The 20,496-nt window shown below is 47.1% G+C and overlaps 3 protein-coding genes across 3 annotated transcripts; 2 read left to right on the forward strand and 1 right to left on the reverse strand.

Moving 5' to 3' along the window:
* Positions 1-3,047: 3,047 nt before the first annotated feature.
* On the forward strand, positions 3,048-5,212 carry GGS22DRAFT_140151 (uncharacterized protein). The gene is made up of 3 exons (XM_047958708.1): positions 3,048-3,253; positions 3,351-3,492; positions 3,645-5,212. Exons 2-3 carry the CDS (start codon positions 3,409-3,411, stop codon positions 4,959-4,961), a joined length of 1,401 nt encoding a protein of 466 aa, XP_047819031.1. The 5' UTR covers positions 3,048-3,253; positions 3,351-3,408; the 3' UTR covers positions 4,962-5,212.
* A 4,723-nt stretch (positions 5,213-9,935) lies between these two features.
* GGS22DRAFT_163012 (uncharacterized protein) lies at positions 9,936-16,025 on the reverse strand. Its single transcript, XM_047961301.1, has 2 exons — positions 15,569-16,025; positions 9,936-15,344 (listed from the first exon to the last, which is right to left on the reverse strand). Exons 1-2 carry the CDS (start codon positions 15,657-15,659, stop codon positions 10,441-10,443), a joined length of 4,995 nt encoding a protein of 1,664 aa, XP_047819032.1. The 5' UTR covers positions 15,660-16,025; the 3' UTR covers positions 9,936-10,440.
* Positions 16,026-16,526: 501 nt separating this feature from the next.
* On the forward strand, positions 16,527-20,282 carry GGS22DRAFT_163013 (putative mportin-alpha export receptor). The gene is made up of 6 exons (XM_047961302.1): positions 16,527-16,700; positions 16,831-16,973; positions 17,041-17,379; positions 17,432-18,744; positions 18,802-18,884; positions 18,941-20,282. The coding sequence occupies exons 1-6, from the start codon at positions 16,631-16,633 to the stop codon at positions 19,870-19,872; spliced, it is 2,880 nt and encodes a 959-aa protein (XP_047819033.1). The 5' UTR covers positions 16,527-16,630; the 3' UTR covers positions 19,873-20,282.
* The last annotated feature ends 214 nt before the right edge of the window (positions 20,283-20,496 follow it).

Consider the following 20,496-nt stretch of genomic DNA (forward strand, 5'->3'; position numbering starts at 1 on the left):
ATTGCGAAAATTCCTTGAGCTTTATAAATTTGGGGTCGAGCTTGATATTATACATGATATATAAGGAAAGTAATATTATATTCTGAATTATTGTTTTACTCTTCCTTTGTGATATCTATGAGTAGGTGATGATAATGTCGGAGAGGCTAAACTTGGGTAGGTACTAGGTTAGGTTGCTTAAAGACTTATACACCACATTCATAGTGTATTTGGTGGGTCTGGGTATGACGAATAGGGTCAATTCCGAGTTGTCTAAGTAGACACCAACTGCAGCAACATTTGCTTTTTCGAAGGAGCCTCAACAACTCGGACCGGAGTTAAGACGTAATGGCAACCAAATAAGTGAAGTGACTATGCCTGTGTAACGTAAGCGCTTATATGATAGCCATCAAGTGTGTAATAGGTCGAACATCACTGTTGGATAGGTATTATATGATGCTACTTGCTTGACGTGCCTAGTAGCCTATGCTGTCACAATATTGAGTTGTTCATGTGCCGAAATACAGCTCATACGGTCGAGACCCCGATCTGACGATACACAGATTCTAAATGGAATGTCATTCAAGTATCACAGAGAATACCAAAGGGGATATCTACCTATTAAGTAAAGTAGATGTACTTATGTGTACTTAGGCAAGTATGATGACCGTGATCATTAACTCGTCGTAACTACTAGCCAATCTTTGCGACGTTCAAATAACACCTAACGATGTAATATCGGAACCGGAAAGGAGTTATAAGGATCGAAGTATTACTTCAAGACTGAACATGCAGTGAAGATTAAGAAGTGACACAAGCGAAAGGCGATGAGACTAATCAGGAAATAAGCGGTTTTCTCTTCCGCGGTTAGAATCTAAAGTGGGGTGGATAATCGTTACTTACATTCGCAGATCCATGGATCTCTGTCCAATCTTGTCAGGTCTCACAAGGTCACAGGAGCCGCGGTAGATGATAGTGGGCGAATTAATATGATAAGACGGTAGTTAAGAACCTGAGATGGCAACTCCGCAGACACATGCGTAGATATGTGTGTAGATACATGACCATAAATGCGACGTCGTGTATGTATTGTTCTTTGGGTAGGAAAAAAAAGATTGGAAGTTTCAGGGTTTCAGGTAGAGCAGATAAAGAAAGGAGTTGGACTCGCGGTGAACTGGGCGAATTGGAGGCTTTGGGGGCTTTGGCATCAGGTCGAAGAAATTATAGATACTAACTAGGTACCTAAGTAGGTATGATCGATGTAGCCCCAAAGCGTGAGGTGACTGAGGTCGTCGGGAAAATGCGACGTCAGGTAAGCCCTGGAGCAGGTAGGTATTTTGTACATTAGTGTATTACCCAGTACCTAGTGCTCAGGTGCATTAGTGGGATTAATTCTCCAGATTGACCCTGACACCTGTGATGTAGGTACCTACCTTAACCATGTTACCATGGAACCTTGCTACTAGGTAGCTATCATATGTAGCGGACTTACCCGTCGCGGTAATAGAAAGTACTAATATTTCTTGGCAGGTACTACGTGCACATCCATGGCATGGTAGGTCCAAAGCGCAAAAAAGCGTAAAGCCGGGCGGAACTTTCTCCGGCTCTTCCCCTCAAACAAAAATACTATGGAAGTCATGGCTCTAAGCTATCAGTTGTATCAGTTGTTCCTGCGATCTGCGAGGAACGATTCGAACCTCCCAAAATCTTCAACAACTTGAGCAACCCTGGAAAACTCCAACGCTCATCAATTTCCTCCAACTTGTTACATTGCATGTGCCACCAACTCACATCTTTCTCTTCGATTAGGCCGGCCTGTAGGCAGAATCGGCCGAGTTTCCAATCACTCATCATGCCCGAGGTCACGTTTGCAACATGCAGGCATAAACGTAATATTCGGCGAGCTGATGGTCTCGAGGTTATCGTCAAGGTGTTACGCACATGTGTCCACTTGTACGACTTGACGACTCGACGACTTGAGAAAGACCGTCATGATTCCGCAGCAAAAGAGAAGAGAGAAAAAACATGATACCAACAGAAGAGTAAATACATATATGTATGGTACATGTAGGTACCTGGGTATCTGCCCTGCTCTGCCTCCTGCTACCACCTAATAGGCGTATACAAGGGGGGGCATTACCCAATGCTACCCCCCACATACTGTCGGCTTTGCTACCAGCAGCTCTGTGGGCGTCACTAAAATTTCCTAGGCTACCGGGCATTGTAAGATGAAGGTATGCATACCTAGCACCTATTACTGCACCAGCCATAAACAGGTACATGCCTCCATGGATGCGCATGCGAGGTCAAAGCCCTACTATTGGACTCTCGATGCGTATAAACTTGAGCGACATATGTCGTGCTATTCTTGGGTTGGCTCTTGAGGTCTATTATCCATTATAGTACCTACTTGTTACACCTCTTGCGTAACCATTCGCAACGGGAAAAAAAAAGCTTTGATTCAATAATAATATTATTACCATCTATCATTAATAAATAAGAGCTAGTGGGTGTGTTCGGGTCAGTAAGCGTCTCTTCTCACTTACACCATTTCATATCTCTGTTGTTGCATCTGTCTGACACTGATACCGCTGATACTCAACAACTACAACAGCGATTTTGACGTACAACAAACTCAACCCTGTACAATACTAGAAGAGAACACATACGTTGTCAGCTTCCTTCTGTCTCTTTTCAATCTAGAGCGGATACTGGTGGAACTCGAAGACTTCACCGCCGGTCGCCTTCTATCCGGACATCGGTTTCTCGTTTCCATTTATTGGTTCCGAGTAGGTAGGTAATTTATAAGGCTTTGCCGGTGGCGCCTGTAGAGGTATGTAGGCATGTATGTGTGTTAAGAACCGCATGGCAAAGAATGGAGCTCTACTTCCTGTGGCGGGAGCTGCTTACCTAGACCTACCGTACTTATCGCATGATCCTGCAGGGGCTCACCGTCATCGTTCCCTAGCCCTAATTACCGTATCTATACTAAAACAGACTTAGACATTATCGGTTTTTTGCTACATATACGGCTACCATTCGATTTATTATCCCCGGCCCCCGGTCCGTTATTCACCTCTAGCCCAAAGATTTCAACTTAACCCCGGCGCATCACAAACAGCGCCACATCCTTCTACTTCTTACATCGGGTCAGTGTGGAACGTTTCATCCCGCCACAAGCCTCAAAACCCTTTTCTAGAACCTAGTATACGAACCGTCTGGCGACTTGCTTGATGATGCTTATGACATAAGCAATTCACATTCGGTGAGACTGGTGAGTAATTTTGGAGCGACATGCTGACAACATGGAGCGGATACCCCTTCCCGAAGTGGTTTTTAACCTTCTGACCCGTGCTAATATATAGTCTTAGGAATACCCAACATTCATGGGGGGCGAAGCGTATAGTAGATTTTTGGTAGCTCTAAGAAATGCTTCCTGGCAAATCCACCACTACGTCCGGACACCGAGGAGGCTCACGTCGGTCTCAGGTGACTCTCATCAGGGATCACCAGGTTAGTAGCTATGCCTATAGTCCAAGCTAGGAGATGAGTTGTTTCTAGCAGACGGCATCATCGTCGTTGCCGGCGTAGTCTTAGCTTGCTCTTATCGATCCCTTCAAACTCATCTTAAAAGTACGCCACTAACTCAAAGGTATGATATATAGGCTTGCATCCCTCTCACCAGGATACTCGGCGATGGGGATATCGTCGTTCTTCTTACACCAGTTGTTCCGCCTACTCAGCCAGATGGCGGCGATAGCGACCCATTCGAGCCATTTGGCCGAGCCCTGGCCGCGAGACACCCGTGGATTCGACATGTTCCGTACACATCTCGGAACGGGATGACAGGTACGCATGCTGGTTTCATCAAGCGAGCTAAAGCCGTTGTCTTTGTCATCACCGGCCCGCCGAGCGCCGGCCAATCCTCGCAGGTTGAGATGGGTTTGATGGCACGGATGGTGGGAGAGCAACGACCTCAAATTATTGTGGCGTGCCAGAGCGTGCACGACCTTGGTCTTATGGAAGCAAACTTTCCTACCATTGTCGAATTACCTGGGTACACGTCATCTGACTTGCAAGCTGCGGCTGCTGTTCTTTTTGGTGAGGTTACGGCTACATCTACAGGTACTACCGGATTAGATGTTCAGTCATTGATGATAGAACCGAAATTCTGGCCCCCGGAAAATTGGGACGGTCTCAATGTGGCACCTGTACACGAGCTCTGGAATCAGTGCCTACCAGATCAGTTTCACCTAGAGAGATTCCCCCTACAATCTTTGCTCCAACGGGATGGCTACGCTATGCATTTCGTTGTGAGACTCCCCGAAAATCGCGAGGTCGTCGGATTCTGTGCGACTTATACTACGTTTGTGGACAAAGAAGGCGAGAGGCTAATTGGGTCACTGGCTATGATCATCGTTAAGCCAGCGTATCGGCGGCGGGGAATCGGACTTAGTCTGTACGAACACTCTCTGAAGCAGCTTAAGAGGATACGTGGAGTAGATCGAATTCAATTGGGTTCTACGTTCCCCCGCTTGTTGAGCGGGATACCTGCGGCATCTGCGTCCGAAGGCTGGTTTCGAAGGCGGGGCTGGCAAATGAACGGTCAAGCTCCAGGCCGTGGTCAAGACATATGTGATTGGATCTTGAAGATCGATGATTGGCCCAGTGGTGGCCTCTCGGCACCTTCCGCTGGTCTATCTTTCCGGCAAGGCACATTTGACGATTTTAGTTTAATCGCGGATTTTATAGAAAAGGAGTCAGCCCGCAAAGATCATACTGGTTGGTACGACCAATATATGAATCTAGCGAACGATGGTCGCATCAGCGATATTGTCCTAGGGTTAGAACAGTCACAGATTGTTGCTTCTGCACTAATATATACACCGAATGAAGCCAGCTCATTGGCTCAAGACCTTCCTTGGGCGCGAACGATTGGATCTGACGTGGGGGGTGTGGCGTGCGTTTGCGTTGCAGGTTAGTGGCAGCTCGAGTCATCGGGATCATTTGGAGATTTTAAACTGACTTGGAGTTAAGATGGAAATCCTGCTATGACAACTAGCAAAGACACTGTTATGATTAGGTTACTCGACGCTTGTGTTACCATACTTAAAGAGCAAGGAATGAGACGAGTATTCCTCGATGCGGTGAAAGGCGGTTACGAAGGCTTTCAATCGATGGGTAGGCTCTAAGACCCCGACTATACGGATATAATGAGTCTCAATATTAACATCCACTCTTGCAGGGTTTCAAAAATGGGCGATATATAAAGATCTATGGCAACCGATGATCTAAAACCAATCTAATCAATTTTCTCCGGACAGCCGATCATACGCTACGACGGGGCTATCCATTTTTATGATGAATGCACCAGCATCTTAGATGTATTGCAAACCCTCTCCAGCCACATCTCATCTCATCTCAGTCGCGCTACATAGGGCTGTTTCGACTAATTTTCAAGTGGGACATCAGCTCGTCTATTCATGAACAGGGGTATGAAATCAAGGCAGAATGAGAGCAAGGAGGTATCCCATTATGGTGAAGTTATCAGTCAACCCCTGAATTTACTTAGGGAATCCGGGACAGGCAGCTTAACAATTCAGTTCAACTACGCGTTATTCAAGGTCACAGAGCTCCCGCTGCCCAATGATATTTAACATCGGAACGGGTATAGCCTTGGGATGTTTGGGATTGGTTGCACGAAGTTGACGTTAGATCAACCACGAGAAGCTACGCTTAAGGTCAGCTCATTTGGATAAGCACCACGGTACTTGTTGAGCAATATCGTCTGGAAACACAACACCAGACAACTAGCCAATTTAATCAACTAATAAATACGTTGATGACGAAGGAGGCGAATTCGGCAACCCGACTCCTGATTGATGGCTCTCTTGGGCGGCATCCCTTATTGGCTTAACCTGATGTTGAGTAACGAATTAAGTGCCCAGAGAATCAATGCTTGAGAGGTTCGACTTGAGAGTCGAGGTGCTCTGTCATCTGTCAATACCGGAGCTCGCCTCTTTATCATGGTCTATTTGGACCAGATGTCCGAGTCCCTAGGTACCTACTCATGCAGAATCAGACATATTCGCCTTCAACAACCGCATGGAGATCCATCGCCGTGCAATGTAATCACGGGACTTAGTAGCCCCTTCAGACTCCAAAATGGCGAAGCTCGTATGTAGCCCCTAACCGTGCTAGGTCGCTATAATCGAATCTAAAGCGGCTGAGGCGGGCATTTCAAAGTCCTATAACTAGTCGTGCGCCATTGTGCTCTTTTGGTGTCCTTGATGATACCTTAGAGACGAGCGGGGATTTGTGGGGGCGGAATCCTTCACCATAGCTGCCCAACTTCGCGCAGATTGGCCCAGTAACAACTTCAAAGACCTCGAAGAAGCGAAAGTGATGATTATAATTCACTAGCTTATGTGGGAGCTATAATATTGATTTGGGGGGCCAAGATGCGGGGGTCATAAGCGAGTAAGATGAATCCAGAACGTGCTTTTAAGATGCTTCCTGTATCCTTCTGAGGTCTATTCCTAAAGAGATTATTGTTATTACTATCATCACTACACAGTCGTACAGGCTGCTCTTTTTAACCGAGCGTCCTCTAATACTTTCCCCTCTCCCACATACCTGCCGGATCACTTCACGATACGTTAGATTCTTTAAGATCTACAACGGTTAAGGCCATCGTATCAGTATCTAAAAGGACAGGCTCGCAGATCAATGATACCACCCCACAAGGCCTACAAGATCCGACAGTCTATGGTTCTTGTGTAACCAGGAGTGGCCAACTCATTATGCAGTCTTGGTGCGCAGATTGCATCCACACTATGCTTCAGATCAGCATGCTTTGGTGAGCTATAGGGTGTCACAACGGCTGACTAGACACTATTATCTAGGTACCTACCTAGATACATAGGCCAGATAAAGAGTACCACTCTTTCAGGGTTGTTGCAGGAGGGCGTACTGTTTGCCGCGACTCATCCGGCGCCAATTACGCAGTTACGGGTTGTCGCACAAGCCGCTGGGCGTTACAATGCATTGGACGGATCCCATGCAATTATCTTACCTGCGTGTACAGGTCAACAGGCTGCGAGGCCTGAATTGCCCATCTGACACAGAATATAAGCGCAACCAACCCGGCTCACCCCCAAACCGTTGATCTCGCAGGGCTGGAGACTGGAGTTTGGAGTGTGAGAGACTCATCAGCATCAAACAGGGCGTAACTTATGCTTCCGCGCTCACGCGCACACGAACAGATGTCGTCAGCATCTTCGAAATATGTGTTATAAATCTGGTACCGATCTCTTACCCGTTCTAGCTGCGCCGGCGTTGTTAGAGCCGAGCCGCCACGCGAGACATGCGTGTCTTAATCCAGTGCCGAAGGGCAAGCTAGCCACAAATAGTAATCATCTTACCGTATTCAAGCCTAGAGATTATTGGCGGGAGTTCCCTCTCACTAGAAGGCTGGCGGGCTGGCAGGCTGGTATAGGCTTTTCTCACACGGTGAATACCTACAGACGCCGCCTATGCTGAACCTTGCTAGTCGAAAGAGGCTGCCACAGTAAGCACTGAATCATGGCGCTCCTGAGCCGTGTTCGATAAATGGCTAAATATCTGCTAATCTTAAAACGTTTGCAGCAATCAGACTGTCTTGGCTTGGCTTGCAAGAGAGTAAGACACCAAGACATAATGATGCCTGAAGAGGCTACTCTAAGAATGCCTAACAAGATCCTAGCAGATCTCTTCGATTCTAATAAGATTACGATATCATATGAGAAACTCGAAACAATTACATGGACATTAATAGACAAAAACTGACAAAACTTACAAACAGTCATAAGCTTTCCAAGACGGCTGGGCAGTTACCCTTTTATCTTACCGACTCGAACGAACGACGGGGGGGATGTATGGGTGCGGCACGTCGTCGTCATGCAGCCCAGTTTAGCAAGTGCTTCTTCTTATTTCCGTGCGGTATTGATGCCGCCCAGAACCCATGGAACTGTTTCTGAAAGCGCATTTCTTATTGGCCAAGATACAACTCGCATTGCATCGCAGGAAACTCCGCGTCTACACTTTCAAGTCTACCTTACCTACAGCACTTGCAGTTGTCCTACGTCAATATTTATTCATGCAGTGCCTGGTTGGACAATGCGCCCCCAGGTAAAATTTTCTCTCTCTGATTCTTCAACCCATCTACTTTCCTACCCACGACTTATGTAGGTACCTCTTTAACATGGCCACGGACCGAGAGACGCATAGTAAGCTGGAATGATAGTTAAACAGCGGACCTTGCTCCTGTATCGAGAAGCACACCGTGGTGGGCTGTTTCTACATTAGGTCGAGGTGACACAGAAGTACACACATAATCGCATAATCGCCGTCCTATGATGTGAACTGGGCGGGCAAAATGCAACAAATGCTCCTTCGATATATCAAACGACGGTTGCGATACACACGTGCTCTGTTATACCGGTCTTCGCATCAGACCACCCTCACGAAGTTGATGGAACGGAAAGAAACCATGTGACCTACTTTGGCGCTTGCCGCTGCCGCGATTCACACCGGTTTACTCGTTTCTATCTTTCCACATTGATGATCATCTCACCTATCTCTCTTATGTACCTAAGTATCAGAGATGTAGACGTTGTAGACGTTGCAGACCTATGCACGGCACCACGGCCCCGCGCTCTCTCTGCTTGACTTGTGTAACCACCCCTTTCTGGAATCAACTCTTTGAGAAATCTCTCTTTTATTTCCCTAGTCTACCTATCTATCTACCTCGTACTCGTACGAAGTACCTACCTACCTAGAGTTATACCTGTGCTACCTACCTCACATCGATAAATCCTCCGTCCGTCCGCCCGCTCGGATATGCAGCCCTCGGTAAGTATCTAGAGTAAATCTCGCGGGCGCGTTTCGACGGCCTGAGCGAGGGAGGAAGTAGATTACTAGATAGATCGGGAAAGCTGAACAGATACCTGGTCGTATTACATCAATATGCCTTCGTCTAAAATGCTAATGCCTGTTCTGTCAAATCTACCCCTGTCACGAACCAGGTTCGTTTGTACACACATCTTTTTTTTTTTTTTTTTTTCAACTCTTTCACCAACAGTCAATTCCAACACTTCCATTACACAAGTATCCCTCTTCACGTCGCACAAGTTTAAATATGAGAATACATGGCTGAAAGTCTCATGTACTCCGGACACGCGTTTTCTCCCCTTCTTCTTTTCTCTTTAATAAGAAACTTGGAACCTGGCGTTAAGCACCTATCAGGTAGCCACAAATCAATAGCACGCACAGGTGATACACACATCCCAAATCCGTAATACCTACTAAGTACCTACCAAACCTCTATTAAAGCGTACCTAGGCGAAAAAAAAAAGAAAAGAAAAAAATAATAACCCCGGACCTGGAAACCTAATGCGCACATCCCATCCTCTAAGCCCTACCAGGGACCCTAGCGGTAGATCATACCAGGCAAAAAGAAAAAAAAAAACCTCCACAATTCCCAGTTAAAAAAAAGAAAAAACAGAACGTGTGCGCGTATATCCGACCCTTCCGCACTTGGCCTCCCGATCGGCTTTTACGGCTCTCACCTAAGAAATCGCGTCCTCCCGTCGCCTTTCTCCATCCCAGGCCGAAACCGCCGAAAATATCCACACGCGCAACGCATACGTACCTACCTACCTACATGCCATGATGATGATGCCCACCAATACCTGAGAGAAATCTCCTCTCCTCTCCTCCCCCATACTTTGTGTAACCCGCCTTTTGTAGAGTACGTAGGGGTTGAGTCACATTCGTGTAACCTACGGAGACTTGCAACCGTCCAAAGCGCTTATTCTTTTCTCGTACGCTTGCATCAAGTATGTATACACCACAATCTCGTCACCATCGTCAGTTCTTTTTTATTATTCACCTTAGGTAGGTATCAAAGAAAGAACAGTTTCAAAAACAATATAATACGTGTGGCGGCGTGCCTTAAGTTCTCTTTATAGTAAGATGAGAAGTGAGCAGTGTAAAAACGGGATCAACTTTTCTTTTTAATTTCCACCCGAAAACCCAAATCAGCCTCCCAACCTTCCTTCCCCCCCTTTCCGCCATCCCTTATTGTTTTTTTATTTCCTTTTCGTCGTCGGGGGCTGAGTCACCGCCAACGTCACCGCTGGCTCTCGGCCGGCGACCTCTGCGGGGCATATGACGAAGAGTTCCCTTAACAACCATGTACAGAATGGACATTTCCGGCAATATGTTCAGGCAGAAGTATAAAAGTGAAACAGGAAAATAGACAAGTAACTTCAGTGGTATCCTCCCAATCCAGACGCCATGCTTTTTTGTTTTCGCGGAACCCCCCAAAACCGTAACCTCTCGTGGATAATAATCATATATGCGTGACCCCCGGGGAAAATGCCCGAAGGTTCGTATTGAAAGATGTAACGACGCGTGTTATTACGCCGACCATTTGGAGAAGTCAACGCTATCGACCAGTGCGTCTAGCCCATTAACTGTCATGACCTCCGTATTATCTGTCGTTGCGGTAGAAAGCATAGATGACCGGTGAGAATTCTGCTCGCTAGAAGCAGAGAAAAATGTGGCAACTGATGACCGTCGAAGGCTACTAAAGCTATCTCGAACGGTGTTACCTGATCTAGCTGCCTCTAATTGTGCAGCGGCGTTTATGGTGGGAGGAGGCCCGTAGCCCAGAGCGGTACCCGGTGGGGAGGGCGTAGGCCCCTGAGGCGCCACCTTCGGACCGTATTTTTCTCGGAGTCTCTTGATTTCTCTCAATCTGTTACGCCATGGTGAGATGTGCTCGCCGCCTTCCCGATGGGCCCAGACTAGTGAGAAGACCGACGCGTTCAGTGCTAAAAGCCGGATGAAGTCGGGTAAAGCCCTCAGGCTTACGATCTTAGTTTCGGAAGCTGGCGATATTTCGGGAAAGCCAGGCTTGCTCATCAGGCGGACTTTGTAGAATGACTCTTCAACATCTTTCGGTGTCCTCTGCCTGGTAGCGACGAACGAAGCACGCGACTCCGGAGTGATCACAATATTGACAAAGTTGAATTCCGATGGGAAGGTGTCAAACTTGAAGGGGAAGCCGGAGTCGTTGAAAATAATATTAACAAAATCATTCCCGATATGGCGCTTCTTGAGGGTGCACCGAGGATCATGTTCTAGATTGGTTGGCATCTGCGTCGTGACATGGAAAACAATTTCCGTCACCCTATCCCTCCAACAAAACGTGTATTTCCCATCAGTATCGTACTGTCGATCTAAGCCTTGCGTGTTGAACGTTGCGCCATTTAGTTTCGTCAGTGTTCCGAGACCATTTAGAAATTCGAGATAGTCCCCACTCCCTGTTATGTTGGCTAGAATCTCGGATTCGTTCGTTTGATTTTCCCCGATATATATCACGCCAACTTTATGGCCATCGACTGTCGAATTATGGTCGAACATCCTGATAGCCCTGTTCACTACCTCGTCGTCAGGCAGCGGTATGGGACGTGAAACTTCGCTTCCTTGGGGCATGGAGGATAATAACTGCACTAGTAAATGGTTCGGCAAGACGCTGTTCGAAGGCGCTACATAGCCCTCTCTCGCGCTTTCGTTCATGGGACGCTGATGTGCTGGAGGCGGTCTGAATAGCTCGCGGATAGTGTAGGAGGATGTTCCAGACGGCTGCCGTTTCGTAATCTGAGCCCAACCAGTTGCGGTAGCTTGCTCGATTGTAACGATGCTATTTCCAATCAACCACCTCTTCTTAAGTATTTCCCCAAATCTGTCCGCGGTAAAAGAAGGGTCCGCTGCAGACTCATCGACATCGGCGTACGTAACCTTCTGCATGAAATCCATTGTGAGTTGGGCTTGCTCGTCCGAGACCTGAGGTCCGTCAACATCTGTAAACAGGTTCTTCGCAATCCAGCCAACATGGTTTGCGCGATCCGGAAGCTTTAGGGCTAGGAACCAGAACGCGATGACGTGATATGCCAACGTGTATACATATTGAGGCAGATCATCCGACGCATTTGAGTTGGGTAAATATTCGCTTATCGCAGGAACTGATGAATCGCTAATCGAACTCATTCGGTGCGCTTGCTTCCTACCGCGTACGTATTGTAAGTATCGAAAACAAATTCCAAAGACAATTCGATACTCGTCCTCCCGGAAATTAGCATATAGGGAAGGCAATCTACTAAGGCAAGCCAAGAACTCCAGAATATGCATAGCGACGTAGGGTTGGGTGATAATCTGCGCCATCTTCTGCAGAATTGTGACCAAAGCCTTGCCGGTTGACGATGGGAGCTCATGGCAGCATATCGTAAGTGCATGTATACAACACTTTGCACTTCGTTCCCACGTTGCTATGCCATGTACAAAGGTCCGAACGATTTCGTCTTCCTCTGCCTTCTGAAAGTGTTGGTGATAGCTGAGAATCATGGTCAACGTGTTGAATAAACATATGGCAACATCCGCTTTGCGTAACCCGTAAACATTTGGTGGCTCTTGGAAGCTGTTCATTTTGATCTGTTCGCATACGGTTCGTCTCAATTCCCGTAGTTGCGGAACGGCATCCCGGAAGATAGCATGATTGCTCAATTGAGATGGTAGGTGAACTAGGATAAAGCTATAAACCTCCCAGTCACAACCTTGTCTTAGCAACGTTAGTATGGTCTCAAGCCATAACCCAGTCCGAAGGATTGGGGTTTGTGCCGAGTCATCGACTCCGGTAGTGTCGTTACAATCACCACAATAAAGCACTGTGCTTGCCGCTTGAGATGGAGCCTCCGGTAAGGCATCTGCATCAGAAGCGACCCACAACTGCTGATATGTACCTGCTCCCGACTTGCTACCACTAGCTGATCTGAACGGATAACTCCTATCTTGCATCTGACCCTGCCCACGAGACGATCGCGCAGATCCAGCAGCCTCGCTCCTTGACATTCGAGCAGCGTATGACGTTTCTTCAGCAAATTTGCGCGCCATTGATTCCTCAGTACGACATAGAGAGGTAGCAAGACTGATCGATTCGGTATGTGGAGTAACGAAAATACGGTTGGCCCAGTCAGCTCTTAATCGAATCAACAGCTGCATCGCAGTGATACGAGCGTCTGTCTCGCTAAGATTTGACTCGGCTATGGATACTAAGACGCTAAATAGACGTGTCGACTTGGTAGCATCGTAGTTTAGTACACGTAGAAACATCTGCACATATCCCCGCGTAACTACGTTGGATGGTGTTTGAGTGGTAACCGGCTTTGCTTGGTGAGGCGTAGACGGCGGGTCTGGGGTAAGAGAAAGTGAAGAAGACATAGGTGAACGCGACCGGTTATTCCATATTATACCTCGAAGCGTATCGACGACGTAACAGAAGAGTGTGTGATTCGAGATACTGGCAACGGAAGCAGCAAAAGACACCACCTCCTGTAATAACACAATATCTGTCTCGCCCGCGACGTCCGCCAATAAGCGCTCAATTAACTCCGGTATGAAATCAGGCTCAAACTGATCATTGAGTAGTTCGATCATATCATAGACCTCCGTAAAGGCTTGTAATGCCCGCAGGCGGACATTAGTTGATCGTTTCCTATCTGCTAAAAATGCATCCAACACGAGGCTCAAGTTAGTCTCCCAGAAAGGATCTGATGGGGAGCAACATCGAAACTTCTTGAAATATTCGAGAATCAGTATCGCTGCGGAGTCGGGAAGAGCAGGATGTATCTTGGTAAAGAATACGATACAATCCTGTTTTTGGACGAGGGGATTAGGTTGCTCCGTCTGCGCGCCCTCTGGTTTTTGACTGCTGCTGTCCGCTTGGTCCAGAGATGAAACCTCCTGTTTCTGCGTGGCAACACCAGGTTCATCAGATAGTATGGTCTCGATTCGACGTATGAGTTTAAATAATTCCCGAGCTAGCATACTCTCGGCAGAGTCAGCCTCTTCTGGACCTAAGAGGGACTTGATAGAATTCTCGGTTTTAGTTAGTGATGTGATAACAGCTCCGGCACATGTGACTGCAACATCAAAGACAGGCGTCCAGTCTTCATCAGCCAACATGTTATTCACATTGCGCTGGCTGTCATAGAATAATGCGTTTGTTAACCGTAATATGTCGAGGTGTATTTTCCAAGCAGAGGTGGCCTTGACCACTGTGGATAGGCCATCGACCAAAAGGGCAAAGGGAACAGCGGGATATCCCTTCTCGGAACTCTTCGACACAAGCTTCGTGAGGACCGACAAAGCACCCCTGACTTCTCTGACAACTTCCTTCTTCTTATCCGCATTTTCTGGAAGGCTTGCTAAAACGTCCAGAAGTAGCCTTACGGTTGTATGTCCGTTGTGTGACCGACACAGGATGCTAATGGTATGCCACGCATCCTTCTGAAGATTGGGGACGAGACAGTGGATGGAGCAAAGAACATGAACGCAGCTCTTCAACTTATCCCCAGGAATCGCCCCAAATGTTACTATGGCATCCATAACGCTTATACATGCTTGTAGGTCCTCTTCAACACTAGTGTTCATGCAGATATCCAGCAATTTGTCGATCAGGACTTCGGCGGCGTCATCATCGGCGACGTTAGAATTGAACTTGATTACGTCGTTAATAAAGCTGAAGAGATCCGCAAAATTCCTATCTTCCCCAGTAACTAAGCCCTTCCCTTTCATCCGTGACCCTTGCTTTTTCGCGGCGCCTCGCGCGGCGCGTACCGCATCAAATGATTCTTCAAGCCACTTCGATAGGAGTGGAAAGACATCGTAATCGAAGCCGGATAAGTTTCGGCCGTGATTCGTCAAATCAACCAAGGTGGCAAGTTGTAAATAGAAGTCTTCCGGGTTGGCCTCGGCAGATATCGTCTGGAAATATTCGTTGCGCTCAAGATCGGTCGAAGACGCATGCTTTACACATTCCTTCAGGAGTTCCCAGCCTGATGATCGGGTTGCCCTGGGATTGGTCGGATCGACTAAGTCTTTGGCTGCATACCAAATATCTAAGACGGGATTAAGGGGGTAATCTGACACGGTATGTCGCAACGCATTGGCGGCATTAACTCTCTCGTTCATCGACCCATTCTTCAATAACTCAAAGGCTTCACTATGTTGCGATGGTAGGCCGCGGAGGATACCCGGCGTGGTATTAAGGCGTTCGGCGATCTGGGCATTGATGGAGGGACCAGAGGATTGTACGGGAGCCGGAGGAGATTTAGTTAACTTAGCAGCACCGGCGAGGCCTTTGAAGACACTAGCAAGCCCACTAGTATTCTTAGAATCGTGAGGCGACGAGGCATCATCTCCAGGTGATGGTGACATAGCTAATATCTGCCGTTCTTCACCGGCCTTCCGGCCTAGAGAAACTATGCGACGAAACATATTAGTTTCCGAATCATATTCGTCGACGTTTCGAGGATATCTTCTTCGTAGGATATTGGCGAAATAAGAGAGTAGGATGAGGTGATAGAGATACAAAAAGGCATCAAAGAAGCGATAGCGGAAGATGACATACCACATGTATGGTAAGCACCTAGGCAATCAAATGGACGTGGACTTATTAGACTTATTGGACATATTCTGTACTTACAAGCAAATCGGGTCTTGCATAAGGGTGGGAATAAAAAAATGAAAAGACGATACAGAGTACAAAAGGCCAAGATAATAAAAATTTCAAGCATCCATCAAGTGCAAAAAGCCGGCCGACATGAGACCCGTGACACACTCTTCCAGAATTGGTCCAACTGGGTACTGGTGGCCGTATTGCAGGCTTAATTTCCTCATACACCCTCTTCTCCCAGCCACTACCGTATGAGTAGTAGCGTTGATGACGATGGTGGAGGTATTGGCTGAGCTGGTAGAAACGAACGATTATAAAGGGCTCGATTTGGATTTGTTTTGGGTCGTGAAACGTGGTAGTACATTGGGAGACGCAAGGCGGAAACTTTTTTTTTCGTCGATGACAGATTTCAGGGGAGATGCATTCAGTTGAACAAAATTACCGTACATAAGGAGAAGATCTTGGTAGCAAGATTGAACAAGATTGGGGGACCTTGTGGACTTGGAGGATGTTCGCAAAAGTTTCTCCACAATGACCTTTTCGGTACACCTGCAGCTTCCGCACCGTCTCTTTCTCCGTTTTATCCAATAGATAACCCTGGTTAACCCTAGCTGTATTCAGTTTATGCGAACTGAGGTGTACTAATCCTCTCACCTTCTAATCACACGCCCTAGACCGCTTATCGGTGGCCCCGATAGCTGATTTAAGCATATCAAACCCCACTATTCCCCTCCCCACAACTGCCCACCATCATTTACGTACATCCAAGGGTTAGCCTTAACTGAACTTTGGAAGCTTCAATGCACAGACCACCACCTACCCAGCTAAGCAGCTGAGAGCTCACTGTGAACTTTTTAGCGTTGTTCCACTGCCGTTGCCTCTCGTCGTCCAACGGCCTGTCAATAGGCAACAGCCCTGTAATGTCAATAAAATAACAATAAAAAATTGTACCAAACTAAATCTACCTAGGTACATACACAAACTACGTCGGCGCAACCCAAACAACTTTGAACTTTTAACCCCTACAACTTTCACTAAACCACAAACACCGACTCTAGGGACCTTCGTTTATTCCGACAACCCGCAGCCATCATGGCTTCAGATTTGGGCCAGATCGCCCAGCTGTTGGATGCGACCCTTGATCCCATCAAGCACAAGAAAGGTACGTGAGAGCTCCTCTGCAGCCCCACCTCATAGTGGTGGTGTTGATATTGTTGATGTTGTTTGACCATCCTCACCACCACCCGCCATAGTTAGTTCATAGGAATACGATAGCTAACTTCAAATCATAGCCGAGGCTGCACTCAAGCTCGAAGAAAAGAAGCCCCAGTTCTCCCTCCAACTACTCAAGATTGTCGCAACTGAGAGTCTTGAACCCAAAATCCGCCTTTCAGGTGCACTCTGCTTCAAAAATTTCATCCGGCACAATTATGTGGTATGTTGCTGCCCTACACCTACCATAACATTACAAAGCATCTGGTACTGATATTGATATGACATAGGACGAGGATCGAAACTACAAGCTACCCGTCGACGAGGTAAACACGATAAAGCGAGAGCTTATTGGACTCATGATCGCTTGCCCCGCCACCATTCAAACACAATTAGGAGAAGCCATAAGTATTATTGCCGACTCCGACTTTTGGGATCGATGGGACACACTTGTTGCCGACCTTGTATCACGATTCACACCCAGCGACTTCAAGGTCAACAATGGCGTGCTGGAAGTCGCACATTCCATCTTTGCGAGATGGCGACCCTTGTACCGCTCTGATGGCCTGTACACTGAGATCAACCACGTACTCGAAACATTTGCATTGCCGTACCTTAATCTTCTAAGTGTAAGCGAGCTCGGCTCCCTATCCAGCCATTCCTATACTAATATTAGTGTAGGCTACGGATCACCAAATTACTGCACATGCCAACGACAAGGAGGCCTTGAAGAACTACTTCGATACATTGAGCCTACTAATAAAGGTATTCTATGACCTATCATGCCAGGATATGCCGCCACAATTCGAATCGAACCTAGAGCATATCTCAACTCTGCTTCACAAATACTTGACGTACGAGAACCCGCTTTTAGAGACCGATGACGATTCGGAAGCTGGCATCATCCAGATAGTCAAAGCCGACATCTGTGAGGTTTTACAGCTCTATGTGACGAAGTTCGACGACGATTTTGGTCGGTATACGCAGGTATTCATTGGTAGTGCATGGAACCTGCTCTCGGCCATAGGTCAGGAAACTAAGTATGATAACCTCGTCAGCAAGGCCTTGCACTTTCTAACAGCAATCGCCGCCTCTCCAACGCACTCAGCTGCATTCAATAGCGAGAACGTCCTAAACCAAGTTGTAGAGAAGGTTATTATACCTAATGTTGCCCTGAGAGAAACCGATATCGAACTGTTCGAAGATGAGCCCATTGAGTTTATTCGGCGTGATCTCGAGGGATCAGATACGGATTCCCGAAGAAGAGCAGCGACCGACTTCTTAAAGCAGCTTCAAGGCAACTTCGAAGAATTGGTTACCAGTGTCGCCGGAAGATATGTCAACCTCTACCTAGAGCAAGGCAAGACGGATTGGAAGCACAAGGACACAGCTATTTCGCTATTCTTTGCTGTCGCGGCCAAAGGTGCCGTGACCGCGGCGCACGGTGTCAGAACCGTAAATACACAGGTTAATGTGGTCGAGTTCTTCCAACAGCATATTGCGAATGACTTAATTTCGGATGCTGGCATCGAACCAATCTCCAAGGTTGACGCTATCAAGTACCTATACACCTTCCGAAGTCAACTAACGAAAGAGCAATGGCAAGCAGCGTTTCAACCCCTGGTTCAAAACCTGGGCTCATCGAACTATGTTGTCTATACCTACGCCGCTATTTGCGTAGAGAGGCTCCTCTTCTTAACTGATGATTCCGGCGCTCGCTTTTTCACCCGGGTTGACATTGAACCTGTCGCAAAAGATCTCCTGGACCACCTCTTTAAGCTCGTAGAAAAGGAGAACTCCCCGGCAAAGCTGCAAGAGAACGAGTTTCTCATGCGCTGCATCATGCGGGTTCTGATTGTCATGAATACCGGCATCCTCGGCTTTGCCGATATGATCCTCGATCATTTAGTAGCAATCACGAATGTCATCAAGACTAACCCCAGCAACCCCCGCTTCTATTACTATCACTTCGAGGCCTTAGGTGCCGTCGTAACGTATGTCCCTTTATTAATTCGTTCAGCCTTAAAGGTTCCAAACTAATAGAAATATAGCTATGGTTCATCTGGCGGAACGGCCAAGCTTGAGGCCCGCCTATGGGAGCCCTTCAATCAAATAATCGCAGAAGAAGCGAACGGTATGTACTATCTTTCCTCGCACGAAGCCTCTTTATACTAACATATTCCTTTGTAGAATTCATACCATATATTTTCCAGATCTTGGCGAAATTGTTGGAACTGGACCCATCTGGAGCCCTTTCCAGCCAATTCCAAGCGCTAGTACCTCCTTTGATGATGCCGACGCTTTGGGAAACGAGAGGAAATGTTCCTGCCCTCACACGACTATTATCCGCGATAATACCGAGAGCGTCTAGCTCTATCGTCGCTGAAAACCAAGTCCAACCAATTCTTGGCATTTTCCAAACACTTCTTCGCAGCAAGAAAACGGAGCAGAACGCATTTGACCTACTTGAGTCTATCGTTCTATCAATTCCTAGGAATGCTCTTGAGCCATACTTCAAGGAGATTTTATCTCTCCTCTTCACAAAGCTCCAAGGCTCTCCATCGGAATCGTTCAAATTACGATTTGTACGATTTTACCACCTGGTGTCGGCCAGAGTGGATGCCGGTTTAGGTACTGATTTCTTCGTCAGCCAAGTAGACCTGGTCCAGAACAACCTTTTCGTTCAAATCTACTTAAGCATCGTTCTTCCGACATCAGATTTGCTGAATCGCCCGGTCGATCGTAAACTTGCCGTGATATCCTTCGCCAAGTCGATGGGTGACAGTGCCGCATTTGCCCAACGTTACCAAAAGGGATGGCGGTTTACCTGTGAGGCTATGCTGAAGTTGTTGTTGAACGCACCTAAGGTAGCGAGCGGTGCAGGCGACGACGTGATCAACGAGGCAGACGTGGACGACATCGGATTCGGCCTAGGTTTCACCGCCCTAAACACGTGCAAGAAGTCCGTTCAGGATATCTACCCCGAGATCCAGGACGTCAAGGTTTGGGTTCGCCAGTATCTGACCGACGCCAATACTCGGCACAACGGTGCTATCGCGAAGTACATCATAGAGAGACTCTCGGATGAGGGTAAGGCGGCTATGACAATCTACGTGGGTTAAGTTTGGGGGGCCGGGGTTAGGTAGACGAAAAGTTCACGACATGATCACTTGGTGGAGGGATGGTGGTAGGTAAGAATAACGTCTGTGGATCCTGGGATCTTGATGAATTGGTCTCGGAGATTTCGGTCGTAGGCTATGTTGCTGGGTATGATACGAAAAAGGCTTGCGGTAAGTCAGAAGTAGATAGTCAATGCCAAAATGCACCTGCAGAGTATGAGCATGCGGGTTTTGAGTAAAATAATGGCGATTATATGTCCGGGGGAAATACTAGGGTTTTATTGGGCCACATCGTCGGCTCTCCTTAGATTATGGGTGTTGAGTCTCGGATGAAGACACTGACCAATCGTTATTCTGGAACGGGTTTCCTTCTTTTCCCTTTCGTCTCTACAAGTCTCTTTTAGAAGCTATCGTCTACAACAAGTACCATCCTAGTCTTATAGAATTGAGGTTATGCTATTAGATTTGACAAATTGTACTCATGTAAAATTGGTAACTGGTATATTCTTGACGTGGTACAAATGAGTTCCACTTTAATACCAGTCCTTCTTTACACACAACAGTTACACCTAAGGATGGACATCCGGATGACTTTTGATTGTTACAAATACATAAACAGTGTTTTAA

Source organism: Annulohypoxylon maeteangense, assembly GCF_022496945.1.
Source record: "Annulohypoxylon maeteangense strain CBS 123835 unplaced genomic scaffold GGS22scaffold_8, whole genome shotgun sequence".
Classification (NCBI taxonomy): Eukaryota; Fungi; Ascomycota; class Sordariomycetes; order Xylariales; family Hypoxylaceae; genus Annulohypoxylon; species Annulohypoxylon maeteangense.